The sequence below is a fragment of the Zootoca vivipara genome, chromosome 2 (genome assembly GCF_965207765.1).
Source record: "Zootoca vivipara chromosome 2, rZooViv2.hap1.1, whole genome shotgun sequence".
NCBI classification, from domain to species: Eukaryota; Metazoa; Chordata; class Lepidosauria; order Squamata; family Lacertidae; genus Zootoca; species Zootoca vivipara.
The window spans coordinates 60,557,582-60,577,721 of NC_142584.1; the positions used below are offsets into that span (position 1 = coordinate 60,557,582).

The 20,140-nt window shown below is 43.8% G+C and overlaps 1 protein-coding gene across 6 annotated transcripts in view; it reads right to left on the minus strand.

The window, feature by feature from the left end:
* ANXA6 (annexin A6) overlaps positions 1-20,140 on the minus strand; it is a 39,706-nt gene extending 19,566 nt beyond the window's left edge. For 2 of the 6 annotated variants that reach the window (XM_035105694.3, XM_035105693.3), the window contains exons 1-10: positions 19,975-20,140; positions 13,788-13,843; positions 7,003-7,093; positions 6,684-6,778; positions 4,015-4,128; positions 3,712-3,802; positions 2,985-3,064; positions 2,847-2,903; positions 1,439-1,532; positions 25-120 (exon numbers count right to left, since the gene is read on the minus strand). In XM_035105694.3, coding sequence (XP_034961585.1) covers positions 25-120; positions 1,439-1,532; positions 2,847-2,903; positions 2,985-3,064; positions 3,712-3,802; positions 4,015-4,128; positions 6,684-6,778; positions 7,003-7,093; positions 13,788-13,805 — 736 coding nt within the window. In that variant the 5' untranslated portion in view covers positions 13,806-13,843; positions 19,975-20,140. Of the gene's footprint in view, positions 1-24; positions 121-1,438; positions 1,533-2,846; positions 2,904-2,984; positions 3,065-3,711; positions 3,803-4,014; positions 4,129-6,683; positions 6,779-7,002; positions 7,094-13,787; positions 13,844-14,155; positions 14,314-15,741; positions 15,884-19,974 lie in introns of those variants that run through there. The other 4 variants (XM_088662016.1, XM_088662015.1, XM_088662014.1 and 1 more) reach the window with 2 other exon arrangements.

Below are 20,140 nucleotides of genomic sequence, written 5' to 3' on the forward strand. Positions count from 1 at the left end.
AATTACAAGATCTGACCCACTTACCTACAGCTAGCATCAGTTTTTCAAAGTCTCCAGACAGCTCTCCCCGCATGCTCACTTCAAGGGGCTTGCCAGAGATCTTCAGATACTCATCAAAGACTGAAAAGAAAGCATAGGAGAGGGATAGTCTCACACGCACCAACCTCTGGTTCACTGCTGTGCCCAAAGAAGGCTGCACTCTTGATCAATCAACAGTCAATGCCACTGAACTGCCATGTCTTAAAAAATATTTTTACAAGTATTCCAATGAGAATAGTTTTCAAATTAAACTTTGGATTTGTTTGAATGTGGCATCTAAACCACAATGGCTGCATTGGCAGGAAATAATAATCCAAGAACATTGGCTTCCCACAGACATCTGGTTGGCCACTGCAAGAACAGATTGCTGGACTGATCCAGCAGGGGTGGCTTGGGGTGGCTTACTAAATCATACCGTGCTGGTGCATGCAGCCTAGTTGCTCCCTTGCTTATCCCATTTATGTAAGCAGGAAAACAAGTCAGGAAGGGGATAGCTTAGCATTATGTCAGAATTTAAGATTATGGTTTGTTGTTAGCTTAAAGTTGCATCTGAAGGTGGAGTTGTGGTTTGTTGCCCTTTAACATGTCCCCCCCCCCCAAACAAGCCAGGATCAACAGCCAGCCTTAAAACGAGGTTTGTTGCTTGTTTACAAATCCTGGTTTGTTAGGCAGAAACAAGGCACAAACTCAGGTTCAGATGTAATTCTTAAGCTCCTTTCCTGATTTGTTTACCCACTTGCATGAAGAAGGAACTGACTGCATGAGCACATTATGGTCCATTAAGTCAAGGTTCCTGTCTTATTGTTACCTGCAAAGATGGTCACTTAGGGGTTGCACTATTGAGCTTTCTGCTCAGCACTGAAATTCTCCCCTAATCAAATAATTCATCCAACAGAAAAAAAAGTGTTCTCAAGAGCCAAGGTAGCATTAGAACCAAATTGCAAAGAACAACTCTGGCAGAACACCTATAAGGCCTCATCAGTTATATAATTCAGCCACTAGAGGGCAAGTTTATGGATTCCTGTCCATCGTAACTAAGGGCTCATCCAGACTTGCCCTTGCCCCGCCGCTCCCCCACCTGGATAAAACCACTTTTTAGCTCTCAGTCAGAGCAAATGTAAATCAGGTTTTCTCCAGATTGATGTCTGTGCCAGTTTATCACTAAAGAATAGGTTTTCTTTTCCCAGGGAAAGTGGTGGGGGCCAAGGGCAAAACTGCTCAGACTTGTGCCTAGAAAGTGTGGGACAAGAAGAAAAGCACTCGGACCTGGGCACGGGACAAGCAGAAGTGTGGATGGGTCTTAACTGGTATGTACTCTGCGAAGACGTGTGATGTTTGGCTAAAAGAATTGTAAGATGTGGTTTGTAACCTAATATTTGAATGCAGTGCTTAAGCTCACCCAGCCGAAGATGTTGTTTGCTTCGGCTTCCAAGGATGTAAATGAATTCGGCTTCATCTGTGCCCCATTTGGCTTCTCCAGCATCCAACAGAGTCTTTTCGAAAGCACAAACACACACAAACACAACAGCAGCAGTTTAAAAACAAGGATCAACATGAAGAGTCAAGTATTAAGAAAAATGTAATTGGTTGCAGTATTGATAAATTGTATTGATTTAATTTTTATTAATAAAAATATTTTTTAAAAAGGTCAGCTCATGTCGAAACTCTACAGCAGGCACGTCCAACAGGTAGATCGTGATCTACCGGTAGATCACTGGACGTCTGTGATAGATCACTGGCTCCCCCCAAAGAAGCTCAACAACTTTGACTCCCCTAAATAAAGCTCAACATTTTTGCCCTGCACCCCAAAGAAATGGGGCTTTCCTTCCCCCTAAAAAAGCTCAACAATTTTGACCTGAACCCCAAAAATGGGGTAGATCACCACCAGTTTTTAACTCTGTGAGTAGATCACAGTCTCTTGGGAGTTGGCCACCCCTGCTCTACAGGAATTTGTCTTAGAACAATGATACATGCAACTCAAGAGGAAACTATTGGTGAATTCTCAAAAACGGTAAGCAAAATCTACCAGCCTTATGCAATCAGCAAACCAAGTAATAATAGGATGTCATCGCTGGGTCTTACTTTCAACTAGACATACTGGGAAGCTATTCAGTCTTTAACAAAACAAAAATCATATTGTATTATTTACTACTAAAGACTTGAGAAATATGTTCGGCAGGAGATTGCAATCTTAGTTATGATCACATAACTTACAATACTTACAAGGAAACCACCACTGTGCTTCAAGTTGCTGGGGATATTTAGCTTTTATATAAAAGTATCATAAACACCAGTAATTTCTAAACAGGCGTTTTCATAATACCTACATCCCAGCAAGTATGTGCAGAAGTCTTACAAAGTATTTGAAAGCAGAGCTGTCTGCTTTCAGTGGTTCAACAGTTTGATTTCAATAGATGCAGTATTTTAGAACCAGAGACTCTACGTTGGATCCATAAACAAACATCAATCCAGGAAACGATGAGTTCTCCAATTGGCTCAGAAAAGCATGAAATCTTTGACTGCAGATACCAGATAGGTGGAGAAAATGCACTGTTCAGATCTGAACCTCTCATGCTAGGAGATGTCATCCCAGGGGTGTCTGTTTTTAGGTCTACATAACTGATGCATTGGGTGTGTGCACGCAGAGAGTACTCATATCAAAACCTGCAAGAATCACCTGGGCAATATATTGGCCAGATTTTTAAGTATGCCCATTTCCCCTAGATCTAGATTTGTACCAAGATGAAGCAGAGTTCATTGTTTGGATCATCATTAATTGGGCAAGGTATCATATAAATTGCACCAACCTGGGCATCTTGCTGCACTAAGTCTTCACTTACAACATCATCTTCTTCTCGGGTGCCCTGTAGAAAGGACAAGGAATCGAACCCATTAGTACTGCAAAACATTTGAAGGGACAATACTGAGTGCAGGGGCCAACATACCTGAAGAAGGACAATAAGCATCTTCTTGAAGTGTCCCGAGGTGTCTGCTACAACATCTTCCTCCAGGTCCCTCTCATATGCTATGGAAATGTTAAAAGAGAGAGAGAGAAAGAGAGAGAGAGAGAGAGAGAGATGAGTTATCAAAACCCACGGTGGAAAGGCATTCATTAGCAGTGGGACTAGAGGAAAATAAGGGATAAAAAAATCAGGGTCTGGAGAAGTGGGGTATATTGAGGAGAATAAAGCAAGGCAATGGAAGTTGGATGCAGGGTTGAAATGAGACTCCTATGTTCATGTGGCTGGGAGTTTGAGCACTTACATTTTTTAACTCTATTGGAATTTTTTAAACAAAATTATCCTAAGTTGTAAGGAGACTTAGGGCAGAAGAGATAAGCAGGTAAGCAGACCCAAGCAGGACTTGCCCAAAGCAGGAAAGTGTTTTGAGTGCATTGAGTTATAAGGTATATTTATACCTTAAAATGTATAAACCCTTATAAACAAAGAAAGAAACAAAGAAATGATGTGGAGATGGGGGGGAAGAAATTCATTTTATTTTATGTGCCAGTTATATGATACATTCCCAATCCTATGCAGGCTTGCTCAGAAGCAAATCCCACTGTGTTCAATACTGTAGTTTACTCTCTGCTTCATCACGGATATCTTTAATATTAGCCGGAGTCTGCTCAAAATCCAGGGAAGTGTCACAGCCCCTGCCCTCTATACTCACCATCCTTGTAGGCCTCCACTAGAGCACGTATCTGCTGATTGGTCCGAGAAGCCAGGATCTCAATGAGGCACTTCTCATCAGTCCCAATACCCTGTGAGTAAGGAAAACAAGTCAGCTGTATGAAATGCAGCACACTGCAACCCAAGAAAATGAAATAACCCAAATAACCACCTCTGCAGATCAGTATGAGCTGAATGTACTCCCCAATAGAAAAATGATATCGAAAGGCACAGTGAAAAGAAGGCCACTGCTGTCATGTGCCCCCAAAGCAATGGCAAACCCTAACCCTCACTCCCCCTTTACCTTGAGAGCATCTTTGATTTCCTTGGCATCAAAGTATTCCAAGGGCCTCATTAGGCCCACAATCAGCCGTTCAAATTTCCCAGTGAGTTCATACTTCAGGTCTGCAATCAGGTCCTAATAAAATGGCAGAAAAGACAGAGGAGGAAAAGAGAAAATGAGATTGCTTCCTGGGTTCACTTTGTTAGAAGATGTCTCATTGGTCAGAATGGCCCTGTGGTCTAACAAACAATTTCTAGGTTCATAGTTCAAGGTTATTGTCAGAGCCAGGTCTACTTATTTTGCTAGATTAACACCCTTGCATCGCATGTGGACAGAGTGGCAACAGGAAACTATGGATTGTAGCCAACCAAGTTGTACTCAGAGAAGACCCACTGAAACTAATGGACCAAAGTTAGTTAAGTCCATAATTTCAATGGTTCTGCTCCAAATATAACCGACATTGTCCTTATGTACACAGGGTTGTAGCCAATGATATATTTTAGGCTGAATTTCTGCAATGAAACTGAAGTCAATACCACTGTTGCTACTAATAATTAATATAACCACTTTGCAAATTCAGATTACAAATTGCAACACTTGTTTGAATGTTCAAACTACCCAATGAGGTATTGTCAGGGTGCTGTTGCGGCTACTGTTGAGTAACAACGTCCGAGTCTGCTCTGTCTTTAAGAGTTTTATTGTGCATGGTATTTACAGTGTAGAGATAGCAGAAAACATGACCTCTCAGTCACTCGCAGAATCCGGGAGTGGACGTTTCTGGCTACGGGACCAGCATAAGAGTTTGGGCACCCCAAAACGCCTCCTCCCAACCTTACGTTTGGTGGCGCGCCTTAATTCGGGCGCCGGAAGGGGCTCCCCAGGGCCGCCTCGAGCAGGTTGGGCGCCCTGGCGCTGAGGCGCGGAGATCGCTCCGGCGCCCCCGCCCTACACCTAGAGCCAGACCTGGGGCTCCCTGTTCCCCTCCACCTCTTGGTCCTGGCGGCGCAGGGGCTCTCCAACATCGCTGAGCCCTGACATCTCCATCCCACTCACTTCCTGATTCCCCTCACCTGACCCACTGCTGCTGCTCTCACTGGGCGAAGTGCTAGTCAGCAAGAGGGGAGGAGGCTCCCTGCAAGAAGGCCCCCTGACAGGTATTATTCTCATTTTGCAGATTGGAGACACTTACCCAAGGCTACCTAATGTCTCCATGACAAGGGCAGAATCCCAGTGCTGAGTAAAGGTTGCCTAACTCAAAAACTGCCTTTCTTGCTACTAGATTACAGTGGTTCTCAATGAAATTTGAAAGCATGAAACGGTTTGAAAGCAAGATAAAAATTTGCTTACTAAAGGCATGTTTTTATCCAGCAAAGTGCCACTTTGAGATATTAAGGTGGCAGTGGGGGTGGAGACAGAGAAATTGAACATTTTGGCTGAATGTGCTTTGCTATGCAAAGACCCTCGTAATTCTGAAATATTTTCCAACATCCCTTTTCTACAGTGCTAAAGAAGCCATCTCACACTAGAATGATGCGCACATATCTGTGTAGCAGTTCACAAATTCTCACTTAGCACGCAATCGTTATTTGTGGTTGACACCAACTCCTCCTTGCCCCTCCCCACCCCACTCTCAGCATGTCCCAGGGAACTCAGGAGTGGGAAATAATATTGCCTTTCACTTTGTTCTGGACAGAGGCACAGCAAACTTTCTTCTCTCTGCCTCTCTTTAAAGTCCAGCACAAACTGATGCTAGATCCAACCTCTTTCTTGGAGTTCCTCCCCACCCCCTGCAGATTCAGGGGTGAGCACTATCTATCATCACAGAACAAAGAAAGAAACTTCTTGCAACTGGGGTTCTCTGCATCCCTATTCACACATTACAAACATGTAGGGAACTAATGAACTAAGGGAGTGGGGCTGTACTGCTCCCCCTCCTTAAAAGCATAAATGCCCTACATACATGTGTTTTGTGAACAGGGCTTAAGACGTATGGAAAATGTAAACAAGGGAAGGGTGTCTTTATCTCTCTCTCTGCTGGGTGTGAAAGGTAAAGTTATCAGAAAGAAGGATATGAGTACCACTGGCAAATTTGGCATCCAGCTTTGTGGACTTCCAAAAAGAAATTCATTTCTATGAATGTCCTTCTTGGTCCCTGTTGAGCAAACTTATCTGTGCTGCAGAATACAGGCTTCTAGAACTCTCTCTCTCTCTCTCTCTCTCTCTCTCTCTCTCTCTCTCTCTGTGTGTGTGTGTGTGTGTGTGTGTAGTGGGTTCTAGGCAGCCAACATGATCAGCAGCGTATCTTATGCCTAGAATAGTAGATTCAAGAATCCCAAACAGGATGCTCAGGTAGGATGAAATCTAGTCTGTCCTCTGACACCGCCACTTATGTCTGCCAGTGTTGTAAAGGAGGGGTTCTGTGTTGCAAGGGAGAAATGCCATTCACATCCCAGTAAAGAGATATAAAATTAGGAGCCTGGCGCAAATTCTCCCCTCCATGTTCCTCAGGCTGCTTCCTTTGAATTGCCCCATGCTGTGTCCAATTTTAGAATCTATGGATCACATCTGAAAGGTTTCCACTAACTGCATTCCCCAAAAGTTAAAGAGATTTTTCATTAATCTCCCCAGCCGAGATGAAACTTGCATGTGGTAGTTGCTTGCAAAACAGAACAATCCCTTCTCAAACTTACCTTGCCATAAAGAGCCTTGTATGCCTGGCAGATTTCATTTCTTTGCTTATTGCTTCTGGATGTTATTAGTTCAAGTATGGCTTCCTTGTCACTGCCTGCAGAAGACAAAGAGGATGAGTCATGCCTAAAACAGTAAAGCCATACAGTTCCTATTAGAAACTGTTATATATTTATTTATACCCTGACTTTCCCCACTGACACGACTCCAGATAAAAATAGGGACCTCAGAAAATATAGGAAAAACGAAGACAAAATCCTGTCAATGTCACAGTAATTTTAAATTCAAGTGCGCAGAAGACAACTGTTGCAGGACACATACCAAATCCCTTCATAGCATTATACAGGGCCTCAGCATCCTGGTTGGCATCAAAATCTGGATAATCCTTCACGGAACCCCTGTATCTCCCAGCCTAGAAACAAAGAGAAAAAGACAATGAGGCTGTTAGCAATCAGACGGCCCGGTAAGGAAACAATATGCCATGTGCAGAATGTATACAATGATGGCATGTGGAAGGGCATGTCCAGCAGTTGCTCCACACTTGTGGAGTTCTTTCCCCTGAAGAATTTCACCACAGCCCAGAACAATACAGAATCCAAAGCAGCCAGATTTCAAGTTGCATCAGAGCACAGGTCAGCTAAGGTGGCTTAGCTGGCGTGCGCCAACAGATATTCTTTAAGCTGCCAAGGCCAGACCTAGGTAGGCATTTTGGAACTACGGTGTTTGCCTCCACACTTTTGGAAATATGGGAACCAAAATGTATGGCAAGACTACATCTGGTAACACCTGTCAGGGTTAACCTTTGCTAAGTAGATTTGATATTAAGGCAGAGGTATTTAGACAGTTCAGCATGTAAATGAAACCACAATGGAAGTTAGTGGCAGAACACTGCCCTTGAGCATTTTGATGTTCCATCACAAGGACTGAAAGGAAGGATGCCAGAAGCTCAAGGCCAAACAAGATTTCCCTATCCCTGATCATCCTGCTCAGGTTGTTTTGGGAGAAGACTATCGCCTCCCATGGTCAGAAGTTGTGCATCATCATCTAGATAAGACATCACTTAAAATCCTTCCTGCAGAACTATTTTGGCTGAATACAATATACTTACTTTCCTTTCCACACGTGGTGCTGTGGCCAGTGTTTGGCCTCATATATGTATGGAATCATATGTGGAAGCCTGTAAAAAAAGGTATACGGACCTGGCACTGGTTTCCCTGGCTGCAACTGCCACGTCCATGGGAATTACCATGCTCCTTTGTGTCACAGGTTCAGAGCTTCTCATGTGGGGAATAATATAATGGTGGGAAATGGGCCCCTAGATTTTGAAGAAAGCTTAAGAGATCTGAATATCCTTGCTGCACAGGCAATTCTTGAAATCACTTTCTCCTTATACCTTCCCCCACACTCATGAGTCAGTCTAGCTTCCTGACAGATGGCCAGAGCCCTTGAGGTTATTAATAGAGGCGCTGCTCTGCCCAGAATTCTGCTCTTCTATTCATATTGCCAACTTGGTCTCACAATGACAGTTCCCTACTTGCACATCCACCCTTCTAGAAGTATCAATGCACAAGGAGCAGAGGCACTGCTGCCCATCCTAAACTAATCTCCCTGGAAGAACCTTCTGAAATATCTGACCCGAGATTCCAGGACTCATGACACATCACTTCACAATCATTCCTCTTTCTGGAGAGGGTTGGGAGAATGCTCTCATGTAACAAGATGTGAGAATGATAGATGTCATCTTCCCAGCATCTCCCACACACATACCCAACTGGTTGTTCAGAGGGAACAACCTTAGCCAACTCTATTTACATTTAACTCAGGGATTCTCAGACTTTCCACACACACCCCAGACCCACTAGAAACAGCTGGAAATTACCGAGGACCCCCAGTGACAAAATGGCAGCAGAGGGAGGCAGTTTGGCATAATCCACACACAATTACCAACATCAACAGGGCTGGCTCTAGGTAGAGTCCCGGTGGCGCAGCGCACCAGGGCGCCGGGCCGGTAGGTGGGGCGCTGTGCGGCAAAGCCACGTGGAAGCCATACTAAGTCCGGCGGGGGTGCCGGAGCGATCTCCGCCTCTCAGCGCCAGGGCGCCCAACCTGCTCAAGACTGCCCTGAACATCAATTTCTACTGATAGCTAATCCATCTTTGGCAATGGCCACATTTATTTGCCAGAGGGCATTCCTTCCGGCAAGGAGTTGCACAGCTCAGCTTTCCTCAAGCAAAGTACAGAATTTGCTGTGCAGATATTGTGAATCTCCCTCCTCATTTAGGCAGATTTTGCTGATCCGGAAGTGCTAAGTGAAGAAAGCTTCTCAGCTCCATATCCCTTTCCAAGTTTTTTCTACTCATTTCCCATTCTCCGTTCATGTTGAACTGGTACCTTATTTTCCCTGCAACCACCACTTTCCTTCACCCTATATACACTCATTTCCTCCTATAGCGGTGTCCCTCGCTTATCTACTTCCTTTCTATTCCCAGTTTATTATTTAACCACCACCTTTTCCCACACTTTAATTTCCTTTAATACCCCCTCTGACTCTTTGCCCTCATCCCCTGTTATTTCTCTGCTCCTGAACACCACTGCAAGGAGTTGCTGGTGCTGGCATGGCAGGCAAGTAAGGAGGCACTGGGCAAGGAGTGGTTCTGGTAGGTCCTGGCTCACTGCTTGACAAACACAGACCTAGAGGATTTCAATCATGTAGGGATCACCAGGAAGTGCAAAAGGAAAAGGAAAACCCACCCTCGGGAGTTTCCAAAGTCACATGTGTCATGTGATATGTCCCTGAACAAATCCGTAAATAACTGCCTCACCCTCAAACTGGGAATTGGAAATCTTGTCCCCACGGTCCAAGTGCAACACACAGCCTTATTACGTTACGCTAGCTCTGTGAACTGTACCAGATTTCTGGACTGGCTGTACAAAAAGTGAAGGTCACGTTGATACATCCCAGCATTCTTCCACAAAAGTCACTTGTGTGTAGGGAAGCCACATAAGCCTATAGTAAGTGGATCACATTTCCTCCAACAGAGCCCAAAGCCTGTCACAAAGCATAACAGCTAAACTGCATAAATAAATAAAAAACCAATACGAAGCTAAAATACTGCCCTATCAAATTGAAAAGATATGGGCAAACAGAAATGTCTTCCACAATAAAGGGGAAGGTGCAACTCCAAGGGGAGACTTGGACTGGGACCTGGGAGAGCAGGGTTCAAACCCCCACTCAGCCATGAAGCTCATTTGGTGACCTTGGGCCAGTCACCATCTCTTAGCCTAACTACCTCACAGGGTTGTTGTGAGAATGAAATGGAGAAGAGAACCACATATACACCACTAGAGATCCTTGGGAGATAAAGCTGGTACATAAATGTAATAAATAAATCTATACAAAGAAGGCCTTTTTTGCTCCTGCTCAGGGCTGAGATGGGATAAGACACATTTTCCCAGCTGCTAGGAAAGCACAACATGCCTAATAGTCCAGCTTTAAGAAAAGGCATGTGACAACAAATGTGTAACAGCACATTTGTTGCAAATTGATTGGGAAAGCATCTGGAATATTCTCAGGAAACAGAATCTGCATGACCTAAGCAGCAGCAGCTTCCAAGTCTTATAGTTTTGGTGTTCCATTTTCATGCATTTTTAGAAATGGATAAGACTCCCCAAAGTGCATCTGTGCTTGTCACAAGATCAACACAGATTCCCATAACTTGAGTATAGAATGTCCTCTTTGTGCCATTCAACATGGTGGAGTTTTTTTAAAACATCACCTGCCGCAGAAAAGAGACTGTGTTAAGTTCTTAGGCACTATTATTCTACTGCTGACAGATGCCCTGTCTTTTTTGGCCACAAAGTTAGACCTTTTGTTTAGTATTTAGCTGTGCTTTAACAAATTTCGTTTCATTATTCAACAGAATAACAAAAAACAGCAACACAAACCCCAAACCCCACACATTCAGAACCCAATTATGTTATAATACCAGCTTGGTATGGGGAGGAACAAAGAAAAAAATACCTCCAGCTACAAGCTTGAGGTATTGGAATAAAAATGGGTATGCATCATGTTTTAGCAGCAGCATGCCCCAAGAACTGATTTTCAAGGATATAAACTGTATTACTATACAGCATCTCCCTTGCCAGGCACTCAGATCTCAGAATGAAAACTAGCGTGTGCATTTATGAAACTTAATCAACCCTCATGCTCATATACAGAGGCGGAGGGAGAAGATAGTACTTTCTACAAAATCAGATAGTATCTTAAGCAAGGCCTCTTGAAAGTTATGTTTTGGTTGTAAGTTACTTAACCAAAGAACACCAGACAAACAAACTAGTAGATGCTAGGGGTTCAGGGTGCATCTACCAACTGAGTTCCACAGTCCATAGTTTCCCTTTGTCCTTATTGATCCATATCATTGATTGAGGAAGTGGTGGGCAAGCGTTGACTGCACAATCTACATGGCTGTCCACATATGGAGCCAATGCCCACTATTCCATCAACTTTAAGCATTTCCCGTTTCTGAAATTGCCATAGATTTTTAAAGGGTCTTTAACTTTCAGCCTGCAAATGTCTTTTTGTTTCCATCTTTGGAAAGAGCGTTAGGCAACAAAAAAGACTGCACGACAAGAATTGCCCCCTGGAAGGTATGCCAAAAGCAGCAGCTGTGTGAGGCTTCCATTGGCACCTGTCCTGGGGGGTTTCCTCTAAGACTCCCTGAAATATTTATCAGGGCCCCAGAGCTATTAAAAGTTGGCGGGATGCCCACTGTGTGTTGTCAGAATGATTTTCTGCCTGTGGGGAGTTTCTCCTGCATGGCAGCTTCTGGGTTCTAAACATATGAAGCGCCAGGGGGTGCTTTTTGTGCAGCTTGTCACCCTGTGCCGCAATAGCAGAAACAGGGCCATCTCTAGAATGAAGCAACATGGTATTTTTTTATTCTATTTAAAAAATGCCATCAAGAAACATATGACAATGGGCCAGAGATGGAAATATGCAGGAACCCATTGTTGCAGAGTACCAGAAAGGATTATGAAGGTCCATTAGATTATCTCGGACTACACTTGCACCTGACTAAGCTTAGGTTGCAGTTTTTCCCCAGAGAGATAAATGAAGATTCACTGCTAGTGGCATGTACACTAATATCACTTTCATCTCTAGAAAGTAGGTTTATGCAAGGTTTTGCTGTTTCTAAAACCTACAGCTCACAGCCCCCTTTTAAAGTATGGGCCACCCTTTGACAACCTGATGCTCTCCAGATGCTTTGGACTACAACTACCATCAGCCCAGTGACCCAATCTAGTAGGCTTAGGCTCTACTGCCCTTTAGATGACGGGTGGTACAGCTGAAGCCTTCTTTCCCTTGCCAATGCCAGGTTCAGCCCAAGACATGCTTTCCAAGGTGCAGAATCCATATAGTGTCCACACTCACCCTGCCCAGTTCACTACTGTTCTGTTCTTTCACTGCCAACTGGTAGGCTACATATTGCTGCTGGTGTAGCCCAGTTAAATACATTTAATAAACTGTAATAATCTGTCACATTAAGAGACATTCGAACCACAACTGTTCCACGTGTACAAATGGTACAAAGCACTTGTTCTTCTATCCCCCCCCCCCAGAAGGCATGCCACTATGATGATGCAACGTAGAATGAACTGTCTCCGAACACATTAAACCATTGGAATCTTTCAAATTATGCCCACACAAAAAGAAGAGAAATTCACAACTGCTGGCATCCCTTTTATGGTGAGAGTATTCATTTAGACTCAGAACCAAAGCATGTGTGAAAAAGAGCCTGGCCACATCACCCAGCAATACCCACTGACCCACTGACTACCCTGACCAATATCCTCTGCATGACAAAAAAATGATTAAATACAGTACCAAGAGAAAGTCAATTAAGTAGTATTACATTTAGACTGATTTCACAAACAAATGTCTGGCACTTTAAATGTCATCCTAGTCATGCAGGTGCCAGCTTCCTGGAAGCAGCATCCTTGTTGCTAGCATAATATTTAAGTGACCCAATCATGTGCAACCCAGTCAGGTCATTGGCAGCCTCACTCCTGTGTCCAAGTTTTTTAATCATTACTCCAGCAGCCACCCAGGCAAAAGCAGCTCCCACACATCTCAGGCATAGCTGCCAAGTTTTCCCTTTTCTCACGAGGAAGCCTATTCAGCATAAGGGAATTTCCCTTAAAAAAGGGATTACTTGGCAGCTATGATCTCAGGCAATGTTTAAAGATTTAACTTCAGATTTATTTAATGTGGCAACCATCTCTCCTTTTTCAAAAAGAAAAAAAGAATCAATTTTGGACTGACTCTGTTCACAATGCTGAAGGTGGTTCCCAGCTCCTTATTCGAAATAGCACTTGTAACAAGCAGCCCAATTAATGAACTCCCTCTCTGCTCCTCGTTTGGCAGCCCTCCTGCTGCCCCCACAGCAAACCCCTAAACCAGGCACCCCCAAACTTCGACCCTCCAGATGTTTTGGACTACAATTCCCATCTTCCCCGACCACTGGTCCTGTTAGCTAGGGATCATGGGAGTTGTAGGCCAAAACATCTGGAGGGCCGCAGTTTGGGGATGCCTGCCCTAAACACAGCAAACACCTAAAGTGTGCACTCAGAACAAGGCCTCAACTCAGCCCCTCAATTAAGATGCCCTTGCAGCCAAATATGCTATGGAAGCCTCTGGAAATCTGTACTACATCTACTTTTAGTGACTGAACAAACAGAGCTCCTCCCCCCCGCCCCTTTTCAGCTTCATTTTCTATTCCTCCCAGCTCACTCATCCTACTCTGCACTGTAGAGATGTTTAGCATACATCTGCTTTTTGTTTAGCTCCAATGCTGGCTGCAGGAGGAAAGAATGTAAACTGTGCTCAAGATCGCCTTCTCAGAAACAAACCACAGCTGCAAGGGGAAAGATTTGTTCCTTCACTCCTGATATCAAAAGCCTGAGTGACCTTCCCTCATTAGCAGGGTGTTGCAAGATTAGAAACAAGAGATGCCCACCTAGGTTATCACACCAAGGCAAAATTGTCAGTATGATGATTGTCACCAACATGAAGTATCTTAAATTTGCAGGAACTGAAAATGCCTTACCTTTCCGCTGCTTGACATGACTTCTGGATCAGTATTAACAGAAGAGGTGGTGGATGCTGCATAACAAGAAGATATATTAACCATGTGGATGCCAACAAAAAAATCCTTTAATTTTATTACCCTGATGGACCTAAACTTCAGCATACTCTGCACAAGAAACACAAGAAGCTGTTTGGTCCACCCAACCCCAACTATACTGAGAGCAGGTCTCTATAAATTCATTTCTGCCTCCCAGTATTAACAATAAACCACGATGAACAAAACTGTGATACAAAATAAATATTTTAATTGCTCTATAATACAATTTAAAAATATATATAATTTTACATAAAATGACAGTACATCTTCTAGGAAAAGTTAAAACTCACTTAAATGTGCTGTACCTGAAGATGTCAGGGGTTGAACCTGGGGCTTCTGCATGCAAAAGGTGTGCTCTACCACTGAACCATCCTCAGGGGATGCTCCTATGTAAAACTCACCCTTTTTGGGAGGATGATACATTGAACTTTATGGTACATTAGAAACTGGTCCCTACAGCACCGCCCACCAGTTTCCTTGCAAGATCAGCCTTGGGCTCTCAGCCACTACTTTGATGGTGGAGGGAGGGAGGGAGGCCCACATCAAAAAGATTGTGAGCGCAGTTCAGATCACCAATGAGTGGAGGCATTCCAGCTAGTAAAAATGTACGTGAGCTCCTTGCAGACAGCTCATCTCTGCACTGCGGTCTGTCTACTGGGCTGAGTTCCAATAAGAAAGTAACCCTTTAGTATTCGGGAAGCACGCTACAGAGCACCTAAAGCAAAACAAAGTATGCTTTTTCATACATACAAACACATACGGTAATTTGGGCATGCAGTAAGATGTGCACACACAAGTGCATGAATCGTACAAGTACATAACAAGGAGACCGAGATCGGTCACAGATCTCTGACTTGCATATATAATGGGAAGGACACCTGCCATTATATATGGGCTCTGGGTGGTGACACCAAGCTCTGTTTCTCCATGTCCTCAGAAGCAGTTTGCTGCATGGGGCGGAGCCACTGCACTCATTTCACAGCTGCTTACAAGGAAGGAGAGGGGCAGGGTGGTGGTGGGACTAGTATAGTGCAAAGACCGCCTGGTCACATCAGTAACTGCCTGATTAGATTACTGCAGTGGGCTCTCCCATGAAGCTGCCCTAGAAGATGGCACAGCAGTTGCAGCTAGTGTAGAATGTGGCAGCTGTCAGTAGTCTCATATAGAACCCCTGTATTCATACATTCCTGCCTGGGAATTCCGATGTGCTGGGGGGGGGGGGAGTGTTTGTTTCCCATCTGCATCCCATCTCCACATAAAATTGGAGACATGGGAAAGAGCCAAGTGACACATCTGTTACAGAATGGCCCTCCCTTGAAAGCCCAGACAACACTAACATTGGGTATATTTTGTACCAAATTAAAACCTGCTTTTTTTACTCAGGCACTTGGGCAGTTTAGTATTTGACCTGCCTGTGACATTTGCTGGTGCAGACTGTTTAAAGAGTTTATGCTGAATATGATTATAATGGATTATTATGTCTTACAGTTTTAGGGTTACAGTTAGGGAATGAATAGGTTAGAAAGGTAACAAGTCATCATCCCTGCCCACTGGTTGTACTGACTGGGGTGAAGGGGGGCTGGAGTCCCAATAACATCTGGGCAGCAACAGGCTCCCCATTCCTGTTGCAAAGTAAAATATTCCAACTTGAAAAGTAAGTTTGGATTGGCCATCTAGCATTAGCAGGAAGCCAAATCAGAGTGAGGGCAATACAACCGGCCTTCTCTTTGCTGCTGCATCACACAGCTGGAGGGGAAGGGGCTGGGGCAGGAGAATAGTGTGAAGCACGAGTGTGGTGTCTGCTTACAGGAAGTTGAACAAATCCTTTGCCTTGTTCACAGGCCCCACTATGAAGGACTATGAAAAGGAAACCTGCCTCTTTGCAGCTTTGGAAACACAGCCATAAAGCCAGGGATGCTGTTTCAACTTATCCTTAGTTGAAGGCTACATACATAGAGATTTGTACATGATCAGTGGTCCTAACACTACACTTCATCATTTGTCCTCGCAGACCCTACAAAAGCTGGAATATATTGAACAAAAATCAGTGTGAAAGGGAACACATTGGGAATGCTGATGATTCTGAGGCTAGATATGAGGAGGGGAAGCTTTTCAACCTGAGGGAACAAATGGATGCAACCCTCACTTTTTATCACAGGTTACATCCCAGCAGCAATGCAGAGGTTTCTACACAAGCACACATACCACACTTCTTTCCATCCTTGCTTCAGGCAGGCAAGAGGCACTGTGTCACAGTTCAAGGATACATTGCAGCCACACAAAAGTACAGTACTCAAAGAGGATGTGGCCTGGGAAGGGGCCCAGGATAGACGAACAGAAAGCAACCAAGACAAGATCATGAACGGCAGCAACTGACACACACATCCATGGCTAAGGAGAAGTGCCTGTGGGAGGGGCATATCCATGCAATACTTTAGCCTGGATCAATAGCTATTCTGCACCTCAGTGTTTCTAAGAGAATGTTGTGGTTATGACAGTAAAGCTTATTTGGCAAAATTTATACACTGATGGATTGCTTTCTAAAAAATCTTAACACTGTTTTTGTGCATGAAGCCTGCCCCATTTCCTGTTCCAGTACCCAAGGAGCTCACATCTGGTATATGCAAAATTTTGTGTGCACCGTGTATAAAGTCTCCAGATTGAAAGTTTGCTTTTTCACCCTGCCATGAAAATGAGATTTCCCCCCTCCATCTTGGGGCCAAGGGAGCTGGGGGAGATCACATACATTCAGACAATAATGCAGAGAATAATGACAGGAGTGAAGGGTGGCAAGCATACTTTGATGACTAATAACTCTACTTCATTTGACACTGGAAAGAACAAGTGATGGGTACACAGTTCTAAGCCCAGACATTTTGTACTGTACTGACTCAAAATAAGAAGGGCACACCAGTACCAACCCCCCAAGTTTGTGCAGTGCTAGGTTTCCAAAGAACTGCAAGGTTTTCCACTATCTCTGATGATGGTGTCATTTTGTCTCCATGACAATAGCTTTTAAAGAACAAACAGACAAAGGCATTTACAACCAGCGGACTTCAGCTGCCTAAAAGCAAACACACGCTACTGAATGGAAAGGTGGTGAAAGAGAGCACAATAACCAGCAAACGTTTCGTTCTGCAACACATCTTAGCGAGGTGGGTAAGAAGAAATTCCATTTGTGCAAATACTCTTAGACTGCCCTAAAAATGGGGCCTATATGCCATCCCTGAAAACTGCTCTGCAAGCCTAGCATCTCAGCCTTATTGCACGTGCATGATAAAATGTTCCAGTTAGCGGCAGCACTACATCATTCTGTAGTAGATGAAGCTTCTGGACCAGCTGTAAGGGCAACTCCAGGAAGAGAGCATTACAGTAACCTAATATTAAGGTTACCAATGCATGGATCTCTCTGCCCAGGAATGATCATTACTGGCAAACCAACTGAAACTAGTAAAAGGTTAGGGAAGGCCTTTATTTTGTAGGAGCTTAAAAGAAAAACATTTTGAAAACACCCCATGACAAATGATATACTTGAGCAAATGAATAAGATTGCAATGCATCCATGTCTCTGAATGGAAAACAGAATGAACAAATAGCCTGTTAATATTTTAAGAACTGTTAGAATCTCTTGAGGAAGCTGCAAGGTAGCCTGTTCTCTTCTTTAGTGGCTTCCTAAAAACTGCCTTGCCTTCTCCACTCTTGAAAGAGTGTGCCTGGTGGGTTATACATAAAGGCAGCTTGCTCATGCACTAACTTTTCCTCACAACAGCTAGAAATCTGCATTTTCAGATATATATTTTCTTGCTCCATGAATCCAAAACAACATGAGCTGAGGGCTATTTTTAAACACTGTAGGCAGTATGCTGTGAAGACAGTTATTAAGCAGTAACACTCACATTGTAGCCTGCATCAGAAACCTTTCATTCCCAATTTAAACAAATAGTAGCCTATAGCAGAATCCAAAAACATCTATTCAGAAGCAAGCCTCACTGAGTTCAATAGGGTTTATTCCCAGATCAGCATAGAACAGCAGTCTAAAAGTCATCCCAGAAACAATATGGCACAGGCAAGCCCCACCCAGTCCAAAGGAATCGGGGCTTTTACAGGGCTGGGTAGATCTCATAGCTGTAGCACACATCTTACCGTACATGTGTCAAGGGCCTTCCTTTAAGACCCCAGTTGCCAACATAATAAAAATACTTAGGTTCTCAAAAACAGCACAATCCCATACATGTTTATGCAGAAGTAAGATCCACAGTGGGGCTTACTCCATTGTGCAATTACCTTCAGGGTTGAAGAAGACTTAAAATCAATACATGAAACAACTAAAAGCACAATATTTTAAATGCTACAGTTTGTGCTCACATGATTTTTGAGGAACGACTCGTGACTATTTAAGCCTTAGAAGCTCTCCAATCCTATTTTTGTTCAGGATAGTACATACATTCTATTAAAATTAGATCAGAAGTTACAAAAATTGTCACTGCCCGCCACACCTAAAAAAGAAAAAGCCCCAATCATTTCTATGCGCTTGGACCCAGCCCTGCCTGTCCTGAATAATAAGGACATGATTTTCAAATGTAAGTAAACAGGGCATCAAAATAGCAGTCTTCTAGCCTCCTGCAACTTCCCATCGAGACAGGAATCATATATAAAACTTTACTAAGCAGCAGCAACAACAACAACAACCTATAGCATCAACATTCCTAATAGCATTTTGCCTTACAAATATGTACAAATATGTGTTATGAATACAGCTTTGGTGTGATGCTCAACTTCTTCTGCTCCTACCTTGCATCTACTGGTGTAGACAGACAGACAGAGATGGGCGTAGCCAGGGGGCAGGGGGGCATCTGCCCCTCTAAATCCATCAAAATCAATACAAATCAATACAAATCTCAGGTTTTGCCCCCCCCCCCCAATCCTGGCTATGCCCATGCAGACAGACAAGACAAACAGAACCACCACTGCAGCTCAATCCAAGGCTGGTATATGGGTGAGTGCTAGAAACTGAGATAAAAAAGCAAGGAGAGAAAAGGCACTAGTTTTGCAGTTGCCAACAATATGTCTAGGCACATTTTTTTCTTCTCCACTATTGCAAAGCAAATGAAGACAAGATGGAGATTTTAGCTAAAAATGGAACAAACGTTCTGCACAAAAGAAAAAGACAAGCCCTTTTAAAACCAAGACGCCTAAGCAGCCTAAAGACATGGGGCTGCAGTTTCACCCTAGCAAATGTAGAAACCGAACCTCTTTGACTCAAATAGAGCAGGCAGTTTGCCAAAACTAGATCAGCCCGGGGCCACACCCACCGGCTTCTACAAAGAGCCAAGTCACTGAAAACTCAAAGCAAGTTTCCTAGCTAGTGAGGAACTTGTATTATGCGGCTCCTGAGGGCTTGCATTGGAAAGCAGAAAGCCATACAGTACTTCTTGAGAGAGAAAGTGAGGCTTCAAACGGGCAACGAAAGTGGGTGAAGAGATACCAAGAGAAGATAAAAGACTCTTTATGTATGCAACAACAGTGGCAAGAATTATTTTAGCCCAAAAATGGAAACAAGAAGAAGTACCAACGAAAGAAGAACAGCAGTTGAAAATGATGGACTTTGCAGAACTAGCGAAGTTGACGGGAAAAATCCGAAACCGGCACGATCAAGTATTCTAAAAGGACTGGTGCAAATTTATACGATATTTGAAAAGAGCAATTAACATCGCTAGCAGGGTTGACTGAAGACTTGTCATGAGAAATATTCTCCCTGTTTATATTTATTTAAACTTTGAGGTATTTTGTAATGAGTGTAACTAGAATTGGCAAACGTAGAAAATGTAGTGATATAAAGGTTAATTTTGAAAGCCACGAGGTGGGAGGAAAGGAAGTCGATGGGAGGTAAAGTGAATAATAACGATGTGATTGCATGCTGTTAAATGGAAAACTAATAAAAATTATATAAAATAAATAAACGAAAACGCAGCACCACACCATTCTGACGGGATCTTGGAAGGATGCTAATAATGTATTCCTTCCATCTCCCCCACCTCACCTCACCCCGCTCCCCTTTCCCAGCAAGCTAGGGCTGCCCCCGTTTCTTGTCCTCCCGTTATCAACTTACTTCACGGGCACCAGGAGGCCTCTTCTGCTAGAGCCGTTAGGAAGAAGCGCCTCCGTCGGTGCGCAGCCAGGCCGCGGGGCACTCGAGACGCCGGAGGAAAGGCTGACCTCGAAGCGCCGCAGCAGTTTCCTTTCCCTCGCCTCAGTCGGCTCCGCTCCGCTCGAGT